The sequence below is a fragment of the Labeo rohita genome, chromosome 5, assembly GCF_022985175.1.
Source record: "Labeo rohita strain BAU-BD-2019 chromosome 5, IGBB_LRoh.1.0, whole genome shotgun sequence".
Lineage (NCBI taxonomy): Eukaryota > Metazoa > Chordata > Actinopteri > Cypriniformes > Cyprinidae > Labeo > Labeo rohita.
Genome location: NC_066873.1, coordinates 31,378,836 through 31,400,918, shown reverse-complemented (window position 1 = coordinate 31,400,918; position 22,083 = coordinate 31,378,836). Strand labels below are relative to the sequence as shown.

The following is a 22,083-nucleotide window of genomic DNA, read 5'->3' as shown; positions in this document are numbered from 1 at the left end:
CTAGGGTTTCCCTGGCAGACAAAGAGCCACCAGCGCATTCTGCCGGCCTGCCCATAAAAAGCTGCACTGAAAAAGCCAACACCTCTTCCCTTCGGGGGCTCCACAAAACACTTTTGTTAGTGGATATTAAAACATGTTGCAATATCAGCCTTTGTCTCACAAAGGAAACTTTATCACACACATGATGAGGCTGCTAGTTGGCTGGTTTGGGACTAAGCACATCAGTCCCTGGTCAGTTTGTCACTGTATGGTTAGTTAGAGTTAAGTTAGAAGAAGCACAGCTGCAATAGGACTGTTGAGGGAATCGTTTATCCCAAAATAAAAAAAAAATTAAAATTAAAAAATGACAGAAAAAAAACGAAAATTACTTAAATTTTAACTAAAATTTAAATAAACATGGGGGAAAAAAACCTAATTCAAAATATAAATAAAATAAAAACTGTAATAGTATCTCAATGATACTACAGTAACACTGGTCACAAAAAAGACATGTATAAATCCAGAAGAAATATTGTGCGAGTTTTGTATGAGACATGCAAAGACAGGCTGAAACAGAAAGCAGCAGAATGGGCTCTGGTGACTGTACAGTCTCTGGACTCACTCACTCAGCTGGACAACTCCTCCCAATTTCTCGGACCCAGTCGGGGGTCTGTCTCCAATCGACACCACGAGACAAACTGTCCCTTTACTTCTCACTCTACACTGTGTCCTTTCTTCTCTTCTCAGCTTATTTCCCAAAGACCTGAGGCTCTAATGCTTCTTTCTGCTCCCAGAAAATGGAAACTCAATGCCTGGGAAAAGCGCAAGAAACAACTTGAGGTCTGTTTCATGTCATACCTGTTGTTTGTTGCTATTAGGTAAGACAAGTCAATTTACTACAGCTTTGCTACCTTAAAAACAGTCGATGACCACGTTCCGCTGGCTGTAGATGAGAATCCTGGCCACATTTCTTGCTCAAAGCTAATGGGAAGTTAAAGGATTAGTTCAGTTTCAGAATAAAAAAAATCTTGATAATTTACTCACCCCCCATGTCATCTAAGATGCTCATGTCTTTCTTCAGTCGAAAACAAAATTTAGGTTTTGAGGAAAACATTCCAGGATTTTTCTCCATGTAGTTGACTTCAATGGTTTCAATGCAGCTTCAAAGGGTTCTACACGATCCCATTCGAGGAATAAGGGTCTTATCTAGAAAAACAATTGGTCATTTTCTAAAAAAAAAAAAAAAATTCTATACTTTTTAAACACAAATGCTTATCTTGCACTAGCACAGCCTCACGCATTATGCAACCATGCACGTGTGACGTAGGCAGAAGTACCGACCCAGTATTTACAAAGCGAACGTGCAAAAGTAAAAGTAAAAAACTGACAGAGATTTCTAAAGCTGCATTATTGGCATATATTCTCTCAGAGACGACGAGAGACTAATCTACATCAACATATGCTGATAATGGTATATAACTGTCTTAAATTATTCCACTAATATTTCTCTTGTGACCTGTATAGTAAAAAACACGAGAAGAAATTATTTAGCGTTAAACAGGTTGTTTTTGAAAATTGGTGCATGAAATAAAACTGCTCTTAATAATCGCCATCACTTCATTGGACGCACATTTAGAGAGAAATGCATCTTTAGGGATTTTATAATGAAAGGGTTTTTGTTTTTGATTTGAATTATTTTGTTTTAAAGTAATAATTCAAAGCTTTCTATAGATATATTTATCACGTGAGGCAAGCATTCGCTGAGTTTCGGTTTATCAAAAACAAAACAGAAATCTTTATTTGATAAAAACACAATGTTTTGTTGAAGTGAAGCGGGCAGATACTTCTGCATAGCTTTTATTAATAAACAAAGACGTGGTCATGCAGTGGCAAACAGGTATATGAGGGCAAGACACAAGAGTAATCCGAGAACAGGCGAGGGTCGATCAACAGCGAACGTAATCCAGGGGGGCTAGGCAAAAAGGGTAACGACAATATAACGTTAAACATATGAAAAGGTTTCAAAAAGCACATGGCGCCACAGTTTAATCACTTCACAATGCAGCAGTTTTGCAGTAACTTACGTGTCATAGTTTAATGAGCGGGAAGATAACATGAAGCAACGCAAGGATTTGCTGGTATGCAAAACAAATACTTTACAGGAATTGTTTAAGCTTATTGCTGTTACTGTGGCACCCAACAACAGCACAGCTTGTACGCACATTTAGTTATATTGAAAAAAATTACATTAGCCATTATTTAGTAAGTCGTTCTCTTCTTTCACCCTGTTTTAACGTGGATTTCTTTGGGGACCGAAACATGAGAGCACCCAAACGGAAGTTAAAATTCATCATGACGGCGCTTCGGTTACTCTGGAAAAACGTGGATATGGAGAAAAGTCATGGAATGTTTTAGACTTTTGACAACTCTACAAAAACCCACTGTAGTTCGATTACCGTGCATGTACACTCTCTGTTTGACCAGTTCTTGGTGTCTGTGGTTATGTGAAAGTGAAGTGTGAAGAAGACCATCCCTTCCTTTCTTCTCTTTGTTTTCTCTCTGGCAAAACCACCCAAGAAATAATGTCACAGTGAAAGGGTGAAGTGCAGGTCTATTCATGAATTACGTAAGGACTCATAATCCCTCTGACAGATCGGGAAGAATCATCTCTCTTTCATGGTGAGGTAAGATACAGTGTCGTGGTAAAAGCTAGGGATAAGGTTCAGTCCCATCAACAGCATACGATTCTACAGCTACTACCTCATTTACAGAGAGAAGTCTCCAAGCTCCATCTGGGGAAGTACTACAGAGTTGATAAGTGTTTTACAGTTCTTTAGATCTAGAGAGCAGTGTATAAAACACAAATGTACACAAATCAATATTGGATTTTCTAAAGACTAAGGGTAAGTGGAGTGGCCCAGGATCTCTTAATAATACGGACTAATGGCTTTTAATTCTTGTCTGATAATCTCATAAAAGCACAGACGCATTCTGGATTCAGTAATAGCTTTTATTTTTGAGTTTCCTGTAGTCTAAGCTAAAATGCCAAAAATAGTCCTTGTTTGGAAAGGGCTTTGCTTATCAGAGGATTTAATGACAAAATAACCACCAATTCTCCATACCTACTCCATTTATCTCATTAGGTTATATGTGTTTTTAACCATTTTTAACATGTAGTATTTAATTGGGACTGTCTGATTCTATTTTGCCAAGAATACTAATGAAAACCAAAAAAAGAAGAAAAAAAAAAAAGGAAGCATTGTTAGCATGAAACCAAGAGCAAAATGACACTGTAGTGCATTAATAATATTTAAATATTTTTCTGCTTTTAACAGGATTGGAAAATATATACTGTAACTGCACTATATACATGTATATTTGCAGTCTTATTTGATGCTTTTTTAGCAATTGAAATTGAATACCCCTCCGAAACAGACATTTGTACAAATAATTATAGCTTCAAGGCATCTTAAACATTAGTTATGGCAAATCCCACACATATACCTACAGTCTCAATATCTCTTTCCACATGTTTTGGCTCTGCAGTAAATTACAAAAAATAAAATAAAAGTAAGGCTATTTAAACAAAGTTTGTTTTTCAGGTACAAGAAGAAGTTGTATGTAATAGCCATGAATAAATTTGTGTTATTGCATAGGAAATGCAGACAACTCATACAAAAACAAACATTTCAAACAAATACATGTACCGGCTCAAAAAAATGAGCTTGATGAGTTTAACCGTTTCAATGTTTAGTATTGAAAAGACATTAAAGGGGTCATATCATACTTTTTCAAATCATTTTTCCCTGAGGTCCACTTTGAATGTTAGTCAAGGTTTCAGCACCAAAACAGTCCTTATTCAGTTTGTCAAGACTATTTTCTGCCCTGGATTTTGCTGCTGTGCCTTTAAGATGTGCAAACACCATCTTGATATGTAAAATATTAAACTGTTTGGTCACATTTGCTGCTGGGCAACATTTTCTAATAATTTTAGGGAGGATTAGGATTTTCAGGTGTTTGACAACCTTTACTCTTTTATTAATTCTTTTGAAGTTAAGTTTTCTGGTCAAACTGCTAACACCGAGGTGATGTATAATACTGTTAAAAGGCTATATGATATGACCTCTTTAATACAAGTATTGCACTGAGAATACAAAAATGCACTCCACTAAGCATAGTACCCTAATTCAATGCTCATACTGCTCCCAAATTTGCAAAATGTATTATGTTTCTGATTGGTCAGTAAACTGATGGAATTTGCTGCAAGTGTGTCTACGGTGTCAGATTAAAAACTAAAGGCAATTCTAAGGCAAATACATGCTGTATGTAAGGAAATGTGTAAATGACTAGGGTGTGTATAACTAAACCAGACTAGACTAGACCCTTAAACAAGCTTTAGATTTTTTATAACCAGTAAAATTGTATTGAAATATACAGTTGTCACTGTCCGTTATATCAAAGACAACGGATTAACCGTGTTTTGTTATTAATTCTTTTTTAAATGATTGACTGTTGTTCTTCAGGCAGACTGGATGACATGTTCACAGTGTTGCCATAGCTCAGTCTGCTTGCCATTCAGGATGACTTGTTGTTGAAAAGCAAGTACCTTTAAAGCTAGTTTACTGTAGAGGTGCAATGTAACTGTTAAGCATTTGTAGTGTTTTTCAGGGAGGTACTGGCTTTTAGTGAGAGTGCTTGTGTGGCTCTTGTCACGTCAATGCTGGTTGAGTCATAAATAAATACAAATAAAAACACTGGCTATTTGGTCACCAGTATCTTCACCCAGACATTCTCGCTCTCTCTCGCAGGCTAACTCTGGTCACTGTGGCTGCTCTTTGAGCTGCTCCTTCAGGACGCCAGTCTCTGTGGCTCTCCACACGTGCAGGGCACTGCTGGAGGTAAGGAAGAGGAAGAGGATGAAGGCTATGGGAAAGCCCACAGTGTCCACCATACCTCCAGCCAGGGCACTAAAACTCAGTTTCCCCAGGACCTCCAGAGTGGCCAGAAAACTGTAGTGGGTGGCCTGAACACAGACAGAGAGAGAAAGGGAAATACAGAAAGATGTTTAGCATTAACTTTTGATGATTTGTCGGATTTTCATGAGAACAATGAAAAAGGGACAGTAAATTATAAAGGAAGAAGGGGAAATGTGTTTTGCTGTAAGGCTAGATTCAACTGTTACCTGTATGTGTGAAACATGCATTCATGCACTGATCTCTACTATATAAAATTTTTTCAAATCCTCCAAAGGTCCTGCACTTAAATACAGAAGTGTTCTTTACAGGATGCACTGATTTTAGAATTCTGGCCAGTAACCCAATGTTAAAATTCTATAGAATTGTAATATGAGTTCTTTATCTTCTTTGAGTTCTTTAAATATTTATCCATATTTCCTGGAATGCCACAATGAACGCATGTACAAAAGATAAGATTAAGGTTTATAGTTTTAAATATGGATATTTTTCTTACACAAACACATCGATTCACTTCAGAAGGCCTTTATTAACCCCCTGGAGCTGTATGGAACATTTCAAAATCTCAACACCCATTCAATGTTATAAAGCCTGGAAGAACCAATACATGTTTTAATATAACTCTGACTGTATTTGTCTGAAAGAAAAAAGTCATATACACATAGGAGGTTGAGTTGAGTAAATCATGGGGTAATTTTGATTTTTGGGTTAACTATCCTTTATAAAAAAATAAATAAATAAATAAATAAATAAATAAAAATTATGTTAAATAATACAAATGAATTTACACATCACAACATAATGTTAAGTTTTGTTACTGTTTACTAAAACTGAAACTAAAACTATCATAAATCTTTTCTTGTTGACTGAAATAAAGCTGGAATAAAATAAAATATAAATGTTAGATGAAAAACAAAAATTAGAAATGATGCCTTAGGAACTAACTGAAATTATTTAAAACTAAAATATTATTTAGACACTGAAATAAAATATATCAAGGCTAAATAGAAGTAGATCAACTTTAAGTAAGCATTAGATTATGGCAAAGACAGGCTAAATACAAAAATAAGGATAATTTGCATGATTAAATACTAGGGATGTAACAATATCTAAATCTCACGATACAATGATATTGCGATATGAAGTCCATATATATATATATATATATATATTTTTTTAAATATCAAAAGTTAAAGTTCAAAAGTTTCAATCTAATGCACTTGAGAGTTTAAAATTAAGATCTCCAACTCATGTTCTTAACTAAGAAGAAGTCAGAAAAAAGTGAATTGACTTGTACCTAAACTTTAAAGGGGAATCATATTATTTTTGTTTTACACTACAGTAGGGAAATTACATTACTTCTTTCCTAATTTCTACACTTTAGAGCTTTTATTTTGATGGAAAACTTCAGCTTCAGTGAAATGCTGTAATGATCTATTGCGAAAATAAACGAACACTGGTGACCGTTACATTCCCAGATGCGTGCTAAACTCACAGTACATGCAATAAACGAGTTCACTGCATTCATTCACTGTGAACGGAGATGTTCTGAGGCGCAGAAAACACTGGATCAGGAGCTGACTGCCTGAACGAAGTGCGCACTTCACTTTAGAAACGCGCAGCGAAAAAAGACTTGATGAAGGGATTAAGCCATATAGCGCTTTCGGTTTTAGCTCATTTGACAGATACTGTATCAAAGCACAATGGCCCAAATCACAACTTTAAAGACCTTTTATGTTAGAACAGGGGTAGGGAACCTTGATCCCGGAGGGCCGGTGTTCCTGCAGAGTTTAGCTCCAACCCTACAAAAAAAAATAAATACCAACCTGTATCATGAAGACCTTGATTAGCTTGTTAGGTGTGTTTGATTAGGGCTGGACCTAAACTCTGCAGGGTCATCTGGCCTTAAAGATCAACATTCCCCACCTCTGTGTTAGAATATTTTAAAAGAATATTTTAAAAATCGTTTCATGTCGTCGTGACCATGATAATATTGAGACAGTTTTGCTATCGCGATACCACAATATTGATAATATCAATACATCCCTATCAAATAAAAATAAACATACAATATTACAATAAATTACAGATTTCTCAAATATCATTTGATAACCAACATACATTGTGCTTCCCTAATTTAAATATCATGGCCCTTTTTGCCTTCAAAGAACAGGACGTTAGATATAGTACAGGAAACAATAGGCAGAAGAAGGAAAGATGGAAAAAAAACAAAACAAAACAAAACAAAACAAAAAAATCTAATTCAGGTTTATGCCATAAGTGACAAGAGTATGTGCACAACTGAAACGTCTGCTTTTGACCTTTTTCACATGTGTTACTTTTCAAAGTAACCAATGACTTTTTAACTTGATTCTTATTTATCAATTTTTAACTTTGCCTCACATCAAAACAATTCCAACAGGAGGATCAAAGAGCAGTCTGAACCCCTCTCTCCTGTCTGGACGCCAGAGACTATCTCTATACTCTTTTCCTTCAACTTAGCACGCAAGTTAGGAAAGCAAAGCCAAGTCCATTCCTTCACATGGCCCCACCACTAAAGTTAAGTGAAGTACCTTTATTCCTACAAACTTGTTTAAGGTGTTCAGTTTCTCCCTCCAGGGCCTTTTCACAAACATTCACAGTATCGGTTTTCGGTCGGCTAAAACCACCTTAAAACAAACACACACAAACACACACAAGCTGCTCTCGCTACGCTATGTATGTCATAAGAACATTTCGAATTAACCTACAGTTTGCAATGCTCCTTCTGGTTATTTTCCTCTGCATGTGAATCGGAAGTTTTAAATTGCTTAGAGACCGAGGGAAAACATACACTTCTCTTATTGTTTAATGAGTTTCGTTAGCGCCATTAATTCAGCTCGTATTGAGCTGATGGAGTGACAAATAGCTGAGAGAGCATTGAAAGATCACATGCAAGCAGCACAGGCCCATTTAAAGAGGACAATACAATCATGTCAAAGATGAACGAGGGGATGAAATGAGAGAACCTGGGAGGGGAGAGATATTTATGAAGAGTGAGAAGTACAGTTTATCATCTGGGGGATATAAATAAACAAACAGAAAGAATGAACAAATGAACAAACAAGGAGAGAAATTAGGCAACACAAGATTAGCAAGACAAAATAGGGAGTAGATTGTTGTAAAGAATAGAGCTGGTATGGATGGATTGTTTATCGATGGACAGATAAGATGACTTTACACTGTAAAGGAGACACAGAAGCAGTAACTGACGTAAGATAAAGTGACAGTATAGAGTTTGCAAAACACCTAATGCTCTTGCACAAGGTGTGCTTTGCAAACTACTATAGAAGAATCACAAATGCAAAACGCATCTGCTTCTTTATTTCCATGCACTTACAAAAGACAAGATGTTGATTACTGCAAACTTTTGCACTGTATGTCATTGTTTATGGATTTGCAGCAGGGAAGTCATAAACACTATATCTGTATAAATAGCTGTATAATTCTCAGATATCATTGTAAACATTAAAAACTTTTTTTATTTTTAAGGAAAAGAACAAAACTAAAAGTATGTTTATATATTTCTAATACATAATTGAATGAATGAATGAATGAATGAATGCATCATTTTTAGGAGCTGGGTCCAGTAAACGTGTTGCCAGGAAAAGTAAAAATCTGAACTCCTGGCCTGATTTTTTTTTTTTGGATAAATTTCACATGGAAGCCAGTTTCCACCACTGAATAAGAAATAAAAAGTTTATTGCTTTTTTATTACTTTTTATCCCACAATTCTGACTTTTTCTTTGTGAAATATAATCTCGCAATTATAAGATATAAACTCGCAATTACGAGTTAAAAAGTCAGAATTGCGTGCTATAAACTCGCAATTCTGAATAAAAAAAGTCAGAATTGTGAGTTTATATCTTGCAATTTTGACTTTATTTCTCAGAATCGCAAGTTCATGTCTTTATGACTTGTGAGGATGATTTTGTTGTCTTCTCTCTTCTTAAAAAAAGAAAATAAAAGAGGAAATATGGGTCCATCTAATCCTGAGATATACACTGTAAAAAATAAAAAACACAATTTGTTGAGTCAGCTTAAAATAATTTGTTACCCTGCTGCCCTAAAATTTTAAGTTTAGTCAACTAAAATAAGTTTAGTCAACTTGAAATGTTAAGTTGTACTAAGTAACAACTGAGATATTTGTGTTTGCTAAACTTAACAGATGGGTAAGTAACCCAGCTGCCTTAAAATTTTAAGTTGATTAAACTCAAATGTCTAAGTTGTCACTTAGTATAATTTAACATTTCAAGTTGAATAAACTTTTTTTGAGTTGACTGAACTTAAAATTTTAAGGCAACCAGGTTACAAATTATTTTAAGTTGACTCAACAAATTGTTTTTTACAGTGTAGAGAGAAAGGAGTGTTCCACCTCCTTATTAAGAAGCTGCGGGATTATCACAGGCAATTCAAAGTTTACTTCAGGAAGTTTAATGCTTTGATACTGGAGCCATATATTAAAAATATAAACCCGCAATTCTGAGAAAAAAAGTCAGAATTGTGAGTTTATATCTTGCATCTTGCGAGTTCATGTCTTTATGACTTTATAACTCGCAAAGATTGTCACGAAATTCTGAGAAAATATATTATAACTTGTACATATATTATAACTTGTCATTATGAGTTTATATCTCACAATTCTGACTTTATAACTCGTAATTACAAGTTTATGTCACAGATCTGACTTCATTTATCAGAATTGCAACTTTATTTCTCAGAATTGCGAGTTTATGTCTTTATGACTTTATAACTTGTGCTGCGAGATGAAATGTATCGACTTGTCAAATGCCATTCTGGATTTTGGCGTTCGCTTGTACGGTGGCTCTGAATTCCTCTCAAAATGCTTGCTACACATGCGAAAAATGCAGAAAATCGAACCCAATCCGAATTTTTTTTATAATGGACAAAAGTTTCAGAGGCAGTGTGTAAACGTAATTGACACAACGTGAGGTTGTGTTTTTTTTTTAATATGCAAAAATTTCAGATGATACAATGACCTTTAGTGAGCATAAACTTTTGACCCCAAACTTTTGGATGGTAGTGTACATACAAGTTTCTGAAACAGTGGAAGTTATTACTGTTGAGACCTTTTCAAAAGAAAATGTAGAAGATTTGGGAACAGTGTCAGGAAATAACACAAATCAGCCTCAAACTTGCATTGCAATTCAATGTGTCAGAGCATGTAATCTAATCACTGGGCTACTGCTACAACCAAAGATATAATCCTGACAAATTAAAATAATAATAATTAAAAAAAAAAGATTAAAATGTCAAAACTATGAATATGAATAGACTTTCTGATGCATATGCTTTGTAGGTGACTGATGAGTTGAAATGGGTTGACGTGCAGAGCTAAAGAGAGTGTGAAAACTGCTCAGTTCTCTGAGAGCTATTGACTGACAGATAAATGAGCTTTTGACTGCTGTGATGTGCTCACGTATGTGGCAGAGAGGAAACACTCTCAGGCTTTCTGTAGCTCACAGCCTGTTGTGAGACTCTACCTGTCAACAACTATCAAAAACTGTAAGATGCATGTTTTGTTGTCTTCAGAGCTTGACTGCTGAAACTGAAGAGAAAACACAATAGATTTGTCATGCTGTTGACCTTAGGTGAACACGTGTGATGCCGTTAAGCAGTTTGCTCTGATCTGTCAGGAAGCATGAAGAGTTGTGGTCAGTTGAAGAGGGTGGTGTGTGATACCTGTATGCTCTCCTCGGCTCTCTGTGTGCAGTTCATCATTGTGGTGAAAGTCAGAGTGGTGATGAGACCTGCTATGAAATGCTGCAAACTCAGACTCAGCACTGCCATACCTAAGAGAGAAAGAAAACACAATCCGCATTAATACATAACACTTCCCTACATACTGCTATTGATTTAGGTCTGCAACAAAAAGCCTCAGATTATAAGCAACTCTCAGAGTGTTCCTGTTGACAGTCCTCAAGTTTGAATTTGTGACTTGAATTTACATCTTGCAAGTAAAAATGCATAATGTCTCTAACATATTGCACTGAGGGCAAAACAAGCATTAGCTGTTCATGAGAGAGATGACCTGTGGAAAAAAAAACTGCTCTTGTGGCTGGTTGTTCTGGTGCTCAGTGCTCTACATTGACCAGCTAAATGCTCAAAGGAGGTCCAAAATGATTTTTTCAACAGCACATTTCCGAAATCTGGTAGTGTAAAGGACTTGAAGGATGGGGTGGGGGCACCAATAATTATCTGACAGCCAAAATGATCTTTCTTTTGTCCAATTTGGTAGCCAATCCAAAGCAGACAGTTACTGAAATGCATGAAGTTTCTGTATGACTGGTTGCCAGGTTTGCATGCTAGGTTTGTACTGACTGTTGAAACAGCAGAAGTGAGCAACAGCTAATAAAATTGTGAAAGGTAGCAAAAGAAAAAAAAAAAAAACAACAAAGGGAGACAGGATCCCAAAAACAAAACAAAAGTTAACTAACTAAAAAAACGAGTCAAAAAAAAAAAAAAGCCAAAAACCATAAATAAATACATTTATAAACTATAATATACACTGTTGTTCAAAAGTTTGGGATCAGTATGATTTTTAATGTTTTTAAAGAAGATTCTTATGCTCATCAAGGCTGCATTCACCGGATCAAAATTACAAAAAACAAAACAAAAACAATTTATTTTATTTTAAAATATTAGTTTTCAATTTTAATATAATTAATTTCTGTGATGAAAGCCGAATTTTCTTCAGTCATTACTCCAGTCTTCAAGTTTCACATGATCCTGCAGAAATAATTCCAAAATGCTGATTTATTATCAGTGTTGAAAACAGTTGTGCTGCTTAGTACAGTATATATATATATATATATATATATATATATAAGAACCTGTGACATTTTTTGTAGGATTCTTTTATGAATAAACATTCAAAACAACAGTTTTTTTTTTAAATAGAACTCTTAATAACATTATACACTACTGTTCAAAAGTTTGGGGTCAGTACATTTTTTCTTTTTTTAAAGTAAATTCATACTTTTATTTAGCAAGAATGTGTTATAAAAAGTGATTTAGAAAAAACTTATATTGTTAGAAAAGAGGTTTATTTAAAATAAATGCTGTACTTTTAAACTTTTAAAATATTAAGCAGCACAACTGTTGCCAACATTGATAATAAATCGGCACATTAAAGTGATTTCTGAAGGATCATGTAACACTGAAGACTGGAGTAATAATGCTGAAAATTCAGCTCTGCATCACTGAAATAAATTATATTTTAAAGTAAATATTTACGGAAACATTTAAAATCTTACTGATCCCAAACTTTTGAATGGCACTGTATATTTATAGTTTAGAAATGTGTTTATTTATGGAAGCCAACTTCTTTTTGGACTTTTTGGTTTTGTTTTGTTTTTGGGCTCCTGCTTCCTATCCTTCTTTTTCTTTTTCTTTTTCTTTTTCTTTTTCTTTTTCTTTTTCTTTTTCTTTTGTTGCCTTTCACAATTTTATAAGAAGAAACTCAAATTTACAGCAAAAAATAGAACAGACAATAGATTTTATTTTTGCAACATTATAAATGCCAAGTGCTGTCATGAAACCCCTATTCTGTGCAAATCAGTGCAAAATGGCCAAAAGCCTTTCCTTCAGGTTGTTTGTTCATACGCATGTGTAAAAACTAGGTATGTCACAATTCTCAATATAATATCAAACCGTTCCCCTGGTGAAAAAAAACAGCATATGTTGGTAGGCATGCTTTGATGCTGGTTTAAGCTGGTCCTTAGCTGGTTTATGCTGGTCATGCTGCTGGTCAAGGACCAGCATAAACCAGCAAAGGACCACCATATGCTGTTTTTTTCACCAGGGTAGGTACGGCATCCACAGGTTCAGTGAATTGCGGTTTTTCGGTTTTGCATTTAAATAAATTTAACCTTGTTTTATTTCTGTCGGAATTTGCTGTATGTGTGCCCGCGATTTCACATGCTGAAATGAGGAAAACGCTTATATTTGAAAAAGCAACACACGCAGAGCATCTTCCATTCTAATGACATGCAATGATAAGCCTTTCTAAACCTGTTGTCCAACAAAAGAGTTATAAAAACAAAAAGTTATAAAAAACATTAAAACTTGTTTTTAATTTACAACATCAGTCGAGTGTTTGAAATAACTTCCTTATGTGATCTGATGTAGATTCTTATCACAGAATGAGGCAGACAATACATTCTGTACTCATATTCTATGTATGTCGATTAGCAGTGGCTTATGAAAATACACGAGATGGCTTGAATAACACAGATAAACCATATTTTATTTACATTTCATCATTCAAAACGTTTAACGTTATATCTTGTTTTTATTCAGTTACAGCAATAGCGATGCCTTTATCTGTATTAGAGAAGCTGGAATGGAACATCATCAGTGATACTTCTTTGACTCATATGTGGATTTTCAGCACGAGGGTGCCCAGTATGAAAAAAAACCATTCGATTTTGTGTAAAAATCGAAAAATAATACCTGTCTCAAATGAAAAATTAAGCAGACATATACAAAACCACGCTTTTTCCAGTGTACAGAGGTTTCCAGAAGTATTCTTAAATTGTTGCAAAAAAACACCACGCTGAAGTGGCAACATTTCAGAACCAAACCGAACCGAAAACCGTGGTTAAAAACCGAGGTACGTATTGAACTGTGAACTAACTGTATTGTTGCATCCCTAGTAAAAACTGAATTTCACGATCCTAAAGTCAGGGACAGTATGCACCACCATGACAGAAAAAAAGAAATGGATCAGTTTTTAAATGCATGCATAGTGACGACGTTCTGTCTTATAATATGTACATGGGTTTACTCATACTCAACACTGTCATACCACTGTTAGAAGGAGCAGGACTTTACATGCCAGTTTTTACACTGAGCTCTCCCAGACCATTACTTATGCAGACAGAACAATGTCTTAAATGTCTTAAACTGAAATCTGACTCTACATGACTGACACTTAGAAATTTGTGTCTTTTTGAAGCTGATTATTTAATTCACAGTAATGTCCACCCAGTGCATGAGACATATAGACTACCATTAATGCCTCTAAAATCATGAATCTCAAATCAATCATTACCAGAAGCCCATTTGCCAAAAAAAAAAAAAAAAAAGTCATGAAGCTTTCACATCCAGCTCCGTCTGAATTATTCACTGGAAATGTTTAGTTCTGCCTAACAAGACTTCTCCATTACTTATCCAGGAACCACAGGAAGGAAAATCAGCTCTTCTGAGGCATCGAGTCTCATACAATATTGAAAAATATTTTCTGCAGAACTTTATCTTTTTTTTTTTTTTGAGGGGGGTTAGATGGGGTGCAGAGTTGCTTTGTTCCGTTTCGTTTGGGATAGCGGCAGAAAAAGAGACGGGGAGAGAGAGAATAAGAAAGACAGAGAGATGAGGGAGTTGTCAAACAGAAGCTCGCTGACAAAAACATCTTGACTAAAAAGCCACGACATCCTGGGGAAGAAGTAATACAGTGGCAAAAAATACTGAGTAAAACAGCTAAAACGCAAGAGTTTCCCCATTTCCTTTTTTTCCATTTTCATTAAATAAACATTCAAAGCACCTGTGAGAGAAAGAGACAGCGCGAGAAAAAAAGAGAAATAGGCAGAGGGTTTGAATATGGGTTTATTCATTTATCAAAGCGAGCCGTGAGAATACTCAAGGTAAAATAGCGTTGGCTTCTGCAGACAGAAACAGAAACGCAAATCCACTTAAGTAAGTTGAACCGGGAGAGAGTATGTTTGACAGAACTTCTGTATGATCACTTCTATACGGCTCATGCATAAAACTGAGCTTGAACTATGTTGAATCTAAGCACTAGGACTATGAAGAGTCTTACAGAAGATTCATGGAATAAAATTCCAAGATAATTTTACAGAAAAGAGGGTGCACTGATCTGAGGTTGGATCAATACTGAAAGTTTAGCTTTGGTAAGATATCAGCCTCTGGTACTGGTTTTTATATTAAAACAGACACCTAAGGCAACAAATAGAGAGCCTTGAGCAACTGATGAAATGAAAGTCTGTGATCAAGTAATTGTCATTCTGTGATCAGTCCAACTATTTAAAAAAAATAATCTAAATAAACTCTAAAGGCTGGGTTTAGCCATTCAATTAGCAAATGATTTGCATATTAAATAGTATTTATAAAAAAATAAATACATAAAAAATAAAATGTTAAAATCTAAAAATAAAACAACATTCTCCAGCCGTCACTTAAGCACCAAAGAAGTGTTTGCAAACAATATTTTACATACACGTTGAGATTTTATCCTACCCATTTATTTATAGTTAAATTACCAAATTAAACAATATTAAACAAAAAACATTTAAATAATCTCTATTCTAAATTTACCACAAAGCAAGGTGAACTCTATGCTGGTTTGAATGACATTCATGTTAATACTTTCCCTTTTTATCACAGGCTGTTGCTTAATGCAGCATTGAGAGTTTTATTCACACACATTCTGCCTTAACACCTGTTTACTCTGTGTAAGGTGCTGAAATGGACGCTTTAGCCTGTCAGTGGAAAACGCTGAAACCAGAGATGGCCCCATGGATGCTTAAATGCAGGGGAATAGTAGAAAGCTCAGAAGAGAACAGGTCAATTTCACTTCTACTGTATATATACATACGTACAGGTAATCTACCTGGCTCTTGCAAACAAACTGTACCCACAAGATGTACAAGGCAGTAACAAACGTACTTAGTTTTTCCACTTCCTTTTATTAATATAGCAGTGGACTAAAGACGAGCAGCACCTTTTTGAATTGCAAAATAAAATTTAATAACTCTACACTATTACTAATGCTAGTAAAATACCATGTTCGTATACTTTAGTATGTACGAGTATGTGCATTTCTCACCTTTCATCAAGGGCGAGGGCTCCAGCACTACAAGAAGTGAGCTCTGGAAGACCATGCTGACAGTCCGCATCATAAACACACGTCTCATTAGCAGGCCAACACTGAGGACATAAAAGAGAGAATGTTCAGTTATATTATCTCATACGCCACTTATATGCAATGTATTGTAGTGTAACATACAATAACAGTTCAACATTTTTAAGGTATTAATACTATTATTATTTCTTAGGGACACATTAAATGTATCCAAAGTGAGAGGGAAAGGCATCCATGTTACAAAAATCTTATTTTATTCTCTATTATTCCATAAATTCTATTTTCTATTTATTAAAAATCCTGAAAAGATGTTCTGCAAACATATAAAGCCATTTTCAACTAACTCTACAATAATAAGAAATATTTCTTGAGCATCGATTTCAGAATTTTAGAATTATTTCTAAAGGGTCATGTGACACTGAAAACTGGAGAATGGCTGCTGAAAATTTAGGCTTGCCATCACAGGGATAAATTATATTTTAAAGGGTTAGTTCACCCAAAAACGAAAATCCTGTCATTAATTACTCACCCACATGTCGTACCAAACACGTAAGACCTTTGTTTATCTTTAGAACACAAATTAAGATGAAATCCAAAAGCTTTCTGGTCAGCTCCTGCCAGCAGTGCCACACACATACGTCATGCATGAGAAGAAATTGTTGAATAAAGTCGTTATTTTTGCTTTTTGTATGCACAAAAAGTATTGTCGTAGCTTTGTAGCATTACGGTTGAACCACTTATGTCACATGGACTATTTCAACGATGTCCTTACTACCTTTCTGGGTCTTGAATGTGCCAATTGCGTTGTTGTCTATTAGAGCTGCACAATTCTGGATAAACTGAGAATCACAATTTTTTGTCTTAAATAGGCCATGTTCACACAGCAGCAGAATACGGTTGTCAATACTGTATTTGAGTCCTTAATACGGTTACGTTCACACACAGTACTGTAATTTATGGGTGTGACAACCATATTCTATAAGCGAACTCACACCCGTATATTTTCAGAACTCACAACCGCATTCTTGAAACACTCGCTTTGTGTGAACGGAACAGGACTGGACAACTAGTTGTCTGTCACAGCATATAGTACGAGAGAGCCGCTCTGCCGTACAAACGCACGTCTACCGTGTGCTGCGTGCTTTCATGTCTGGTTTCGGTAACTTACAGTGATGGAGAAATGAGCTGCGTGTCATCTGAAAGTTTTATATCCAGTCTCCACTGGAGCCGCTCTCTCCCGTCAGTTTTGTGTTCTGCACGAAGCTTAAATGCTCCACTCTCCAATCAAATCTAAACTAATCAAAATAATGTGTGACAAAATATGAATATATATATATATATATATATACACACTGCCCTCCAAAAGTTTGGAAACACCCCTGGCAAAGTTTGGTTTTGGAGGATATCAGCATAAATCCTTATCATTTTTTTCTGCAAATACATTAAGTAACTTGACATTATCATTGAAGACCAGCAATAATAATTTTCATTTTGATTACATAATAATGGCAATATATACGTCAAAATCACACATGCCCATTTGCCAGCTGTGATGCCTGGTTACTGGTTTAAACCAATTGAGCTACTATGGGAGGAACTGGACCGTGATGTCCATAAGAAGTGTCCAACCAGTGTGAATCATCTTTGGGCAATCCTTCAGGAGGCTTGGAGTAATATATCAAGTCAATGTTTGAATAAACTGACAGCTCAGATGCCCAGATTATGCAGAGCTGTAATAGCTGCTAATGGTGGATATTCTGATGAATCGAAAAATTAAGTTTTTTCTATGTATAAACTGTTTATGTAATAAAATATGTTTTTGTAGTTTGTGTTGTCCCTCATCAGTGCAGAATTATCACAAATATATATATATATATAGGCAAGTTATATATATATATATATATATATATATATATATATATATATATATACACACACATACCAATTTTTAATATTAAAATTATGAAAATGTGGTTTGGATGAATGATTCAATGACTCACTCATAAATACTTTACTTGTTTCATTCCTAAATGAATTATCATTTTTGAACAAATATCAATGAATGATTCAATGACAAATACATTGTTTAACAGTTACTTGTTCCCACCTAGTGTCCATACAATGCAATCGACAATATGACTTGCTCTATTTTTAATTTTACTTCTATAGACATAAATATTTTTATCCGAACTATGACCTTTAATCACAGTATTTCTGTGATAATATGAATGCCTATAAGACAGAAATAATGCTGCATAGTATTAATCAAGATTGCGATCTTTTATTGATTAATCGTGCAGCTGTCTATGGAGGGTCAGAAAGCTCTTGGATTTCATTAAAAATATCTTCATTTGTGTTCTGAAGATGAAGAAGGACTGACATGTGTAATTAGTGACAGAATTTTCACTTTTGGGTGAACTCTCCCTTTAAAATATCTTAAAATAGGAAAAAAGTTATGTAATAATATTTCTCAAAATTACTGCTTTTTCTAGATTTTTGCTCAAATGCAGACTTGGTGGAGCATTAGAGATTTCTAACCAACCTCAATATTTTGAATGGTTGTGCAATATAATATAACATCAACAAGACAAACTATATAGTACAGTGAACTAAAGGCTTTAATTTACAGATCAGTCATTGCAGGACATTAATGAGGGTCAAACACACAGGACTGCCACACTGAGACACTTCTGTGCACATGCTTACATGCAGTGTGTTTGCTTACACACTCGAATTGATTCTCTATTAACAGTTAAGAATCCCTCAGGGGAACTTCCTTCACGACATAATCAATAACGCAACAAGATCCACAGCCATGTGGCTGATTAACCCCCTGCTAATTAGTGACCATCACACACCTCAATTTCTCCCAGCTCCAATCAGAACACCCGGAGGGCCCTGTCAATCAAACACAGAGCTTCTGCAGTGTTGCTTTTCACAACTAATATTGTTGTCAATCAGTAATGCATTTAACAGTTAACATAATTTCACATCAAGTTAAGCTCTGGTGACAGGATCTGTTAGTTTAAAAATCTGTTGCATAAAAATTAGACTCGTTCCTAAGGTAAAAATTGTGTCTTTACATAAACGTCCTTTCCATGTGAATAGACTCTGAGGCATCTGACAGAGAAAGCGAGTCGAGAAAGAGAGAAGGAGATGCGGGTAAAGGTCAACTGGACTTTAAGAGAGCAGTAAGGAATCGTCTGTCATCTTAAACCAGCCTTTTAGATCTAGATGTACCCAGTCAACAACAGCAGCCGGTCAGACAGAAAGCCAATCTGCCATCATTCTCATGCAAACACCCTCCCTGCATCCACTCAATAACACTCTTTCATATTTCACTCAGATGAGAGGAGAGAGAGAAAGAGAGCTGTAAGAAAGACAGACAGTCTTAAAGAGGAAAACGAGCAAGAGAGAGAGAGAGAGAAGGGTGCGAGAGATCGAAAACGAGTCTAAAACAGGCGTATCACACGAGCAGTTAGGCCCGATAAGATTCGTACTCTCAGATTGCTGATGGCGATCAGTGTATGGGGGTCAGTTTTTGGCCACTCAAGCGTTTCAGATGGGGCCGGGATAAGTGTCCAAATTAGCTTTTAGTGGCCCTGAACAGACAACGGCAGAAACCCAATCTGTGGGAAGCAAGGCCTGAATGCACGACTGTGTCGAATGAACGAGCCCCCTGCGTGTGAAACTTTACATTCCTCCCCATTCACTAACACTGCCTTTAGCATAGAGAGGGAGAGAGAGACCAAAAGAGAAAACGGGGGGGAAAAAAGGAAAAAAGATGAAGGGACCGAGAGAGAGGGAGACATTAGTGAAAAAGGCAAATGGAGAGAAGGAGAGGTAAGAAAATTTGAGCAGATATTTAACTCTGCTTGTGATTTTTTCTGTACGTCTGTCCCACTCACCTGGTATTTTGAAGGCATGTTGATTTATGTTCATAAGGAAAGTTAAGGACTAGACCTCTTGTAACATTAATTAAATGCTGGGTTAGAAAAGAGCCTTTGTTTGTTTGTTTATATTAAAATTAAATTGAATATTTTGCATTGTGTATTTAATGATCACAGAGAATAACAGTGATAGGAGAAATACATGTGATGCACATTTTGATTTCCCTATGATTTCCACATGTGGTAAACAAGGAGAGAATAGCTGAATCCAGTCATAAAAATGGAATTTACTGTATAACACAGAATTTCACAGAATTTTCCAAATTTAGGATGAATGAATGGTCAGTACACCTAAATCAAAAGGTGATATAGACTATTGTCTGTGAACATTAAGGTGCAAACAGGGCTATTTAAATATGAACCCTGCATGTTGTGTGAGTCTGTGTGAAAGAATGGCGCAGATGTAAAGTATACGACGCTTGCGATGTTTTCAGTCCCTGCCGCCTCAATATATGAACAAAATCTCTAAAACTGCTCTAAGAGTCACTTCATGAGCATTTTACTGTTTCTTTTAAGAAAAACTATTGTCATATCATGCACAAACATTACAGCAACCCCTCAAAATTAAAGTTCAATTTAACTTAAAGAAACTGTGACAGAAATATATTAATGTAATGATAGTACTACTACTGCTACTGATAAAATTATTAAAACAGAATTTTTTTAAGGAATATTTACCAGAAAAAATATTTACCAGAATTTAATACCAGAAAAATGTAAATACACAAAACAGTATTTCTGAAAATAAGTAAATAATATGAATAAAACAAAATAATAATATATGTTTTTATAAAATCAGTGAATTAGAGTTTAATGAAACCACTGAAATGGAATCCAGAAAATTACTGGAAACACACAGAATTTAGTAAAAAAAAAAAAAAAAAAAAAATTAAAACGAAAAAAAAAAAATGTATTCATAAAATTTTTTATTTTCATATGGCCTGTAAAATGTATTTTTTGTTAAACTTTTAATAAACTGCTGTTAACTTGTTTAAGTTTCATGATTTTAATTCATTAGAAATGCTTTTCGATGAATATTTGTTAATTTATCCATCAAAACAGACTCTAGAAAAATTAAAACAGAAAAAAACTTAAACCAGAAAAAGTAAAATGGAAACAACTGAATTTGAGAAAAAATAAAACTGATTTCATAGGGCCCTATCGGTCACTTTTTTAGTTTACAGACACTTTAGCTACTCTCAGTGCAGAACAAAAAAACTATTGTTTTTTTTTACAATAGTAATTATAATCATAATCATAATGCCAAACACTGCTTTTGAAAGGTTTGGGCTCAGTAAGATTTTTAAAAACGCTTTTAAAGGCTGTTTTTATTTGATTAAAAATACAGCAAAAATAGTAATATTGTGAAATACTTTAAAATAATTTATTATACTATAATAATATCATAAAAAAACATTTTAACATATTTTAAATAGAACACTCAAGTCGTCAGTGTCACGTGATCTTTCATAAGTCAATCATTCTGATATGCTGATTTGCTGCTTAACATTTTAAAACATTTTGGGCTGGTTTCACAAACAGGGCTTAGACTAACCCAGTATTAGGTCATAGTTCAATTTATTAGGACATTAAAGTAATTTTTATAAACATGCCTTAGACAAAAAACATTACTGGTGTGAGAAGAAACAAGGGCAATGACATATTTCAAAATCAATCAGTCCAAACTTCTTTCAGCTGAAAAATCTTAGACTTACATTTTAGTCTGGGACTAGGTTTAAGACTTGTCTGTCTCAATTTTTTTTTAACATTATAAATGTGTTTACTGTCTCTTTTGATCATTTGTATGCATATTTGCTGAATAGAAGTAAACATTTCTTTCCAAAAAAATAAAAAATAAATAGTGTATATCAACAAAGAAAATTGATCTGTGGTCATGAAATCAATCTGCTTTCCGGATCAAATGATATGTTTGCATCACCTCACTTTAGATGGTTCGAGAATTAAAGGTTACAGAGACAGCAGATTAAGGGTGACGTTACTCTCAGTCTTTTAATAGACCAACATTACATCATTCGAACTAACATATACACCAGCGTCAAAGCGTCAAGCGCAGAAGCTCATGTAATGCATTCCAGTGGTTTGTAAAACTGCATTAAAATGCATGTTGTTTCATGATGCCATAAGGCAAAGCAAACCAGCCTGGAGAAAAAGGCACACGTCCAGTATGAAGAGTATCGATTCACTTCAAACTCTGATACATGACTGGATGTCTGCCCTC

At 34.9% G+C, this 22,083-nt stretch overlaps 1 protein-coding gene across 4 annotated transcripts in view; it reads right to left on the bottom strand.

Moving 5' to 3' along the window:
• Positions 1-2,975: 2,975 nt before the first annotated feature.
• mfsd3 (major facilitator superfamily domain containing 3) overlaps positions 2,976-22,083 on the bottom strand; it is a 30,693-nt gene continuing 11,585 nt past the window's right edge. For all 4 annotated transcript variants that reach the window (XM_051111077.1, XM_051111078.1, XM_051111079.1 and 1 more), the window contains exons 4-6: positions 15,859-15,959; positions 10,695-10,804; positions 2,976-5,002 (exon numbers count right to left, since the gene is read on the bottom strand). In XM_051111077.1, the coding sequence (XP_050967034.1) occupies positions 4,799-5,002; positions 10,695-10,804; positions 15,859-15,959 (415 nt within the window). In that variant the 3' untranslated portion in view covers positions 2,976-4,798. The remainder of the gene's footprint in view (positions 5,003-10,694; positions 10,805-15,858; positions 15,960-22,083) is intronic.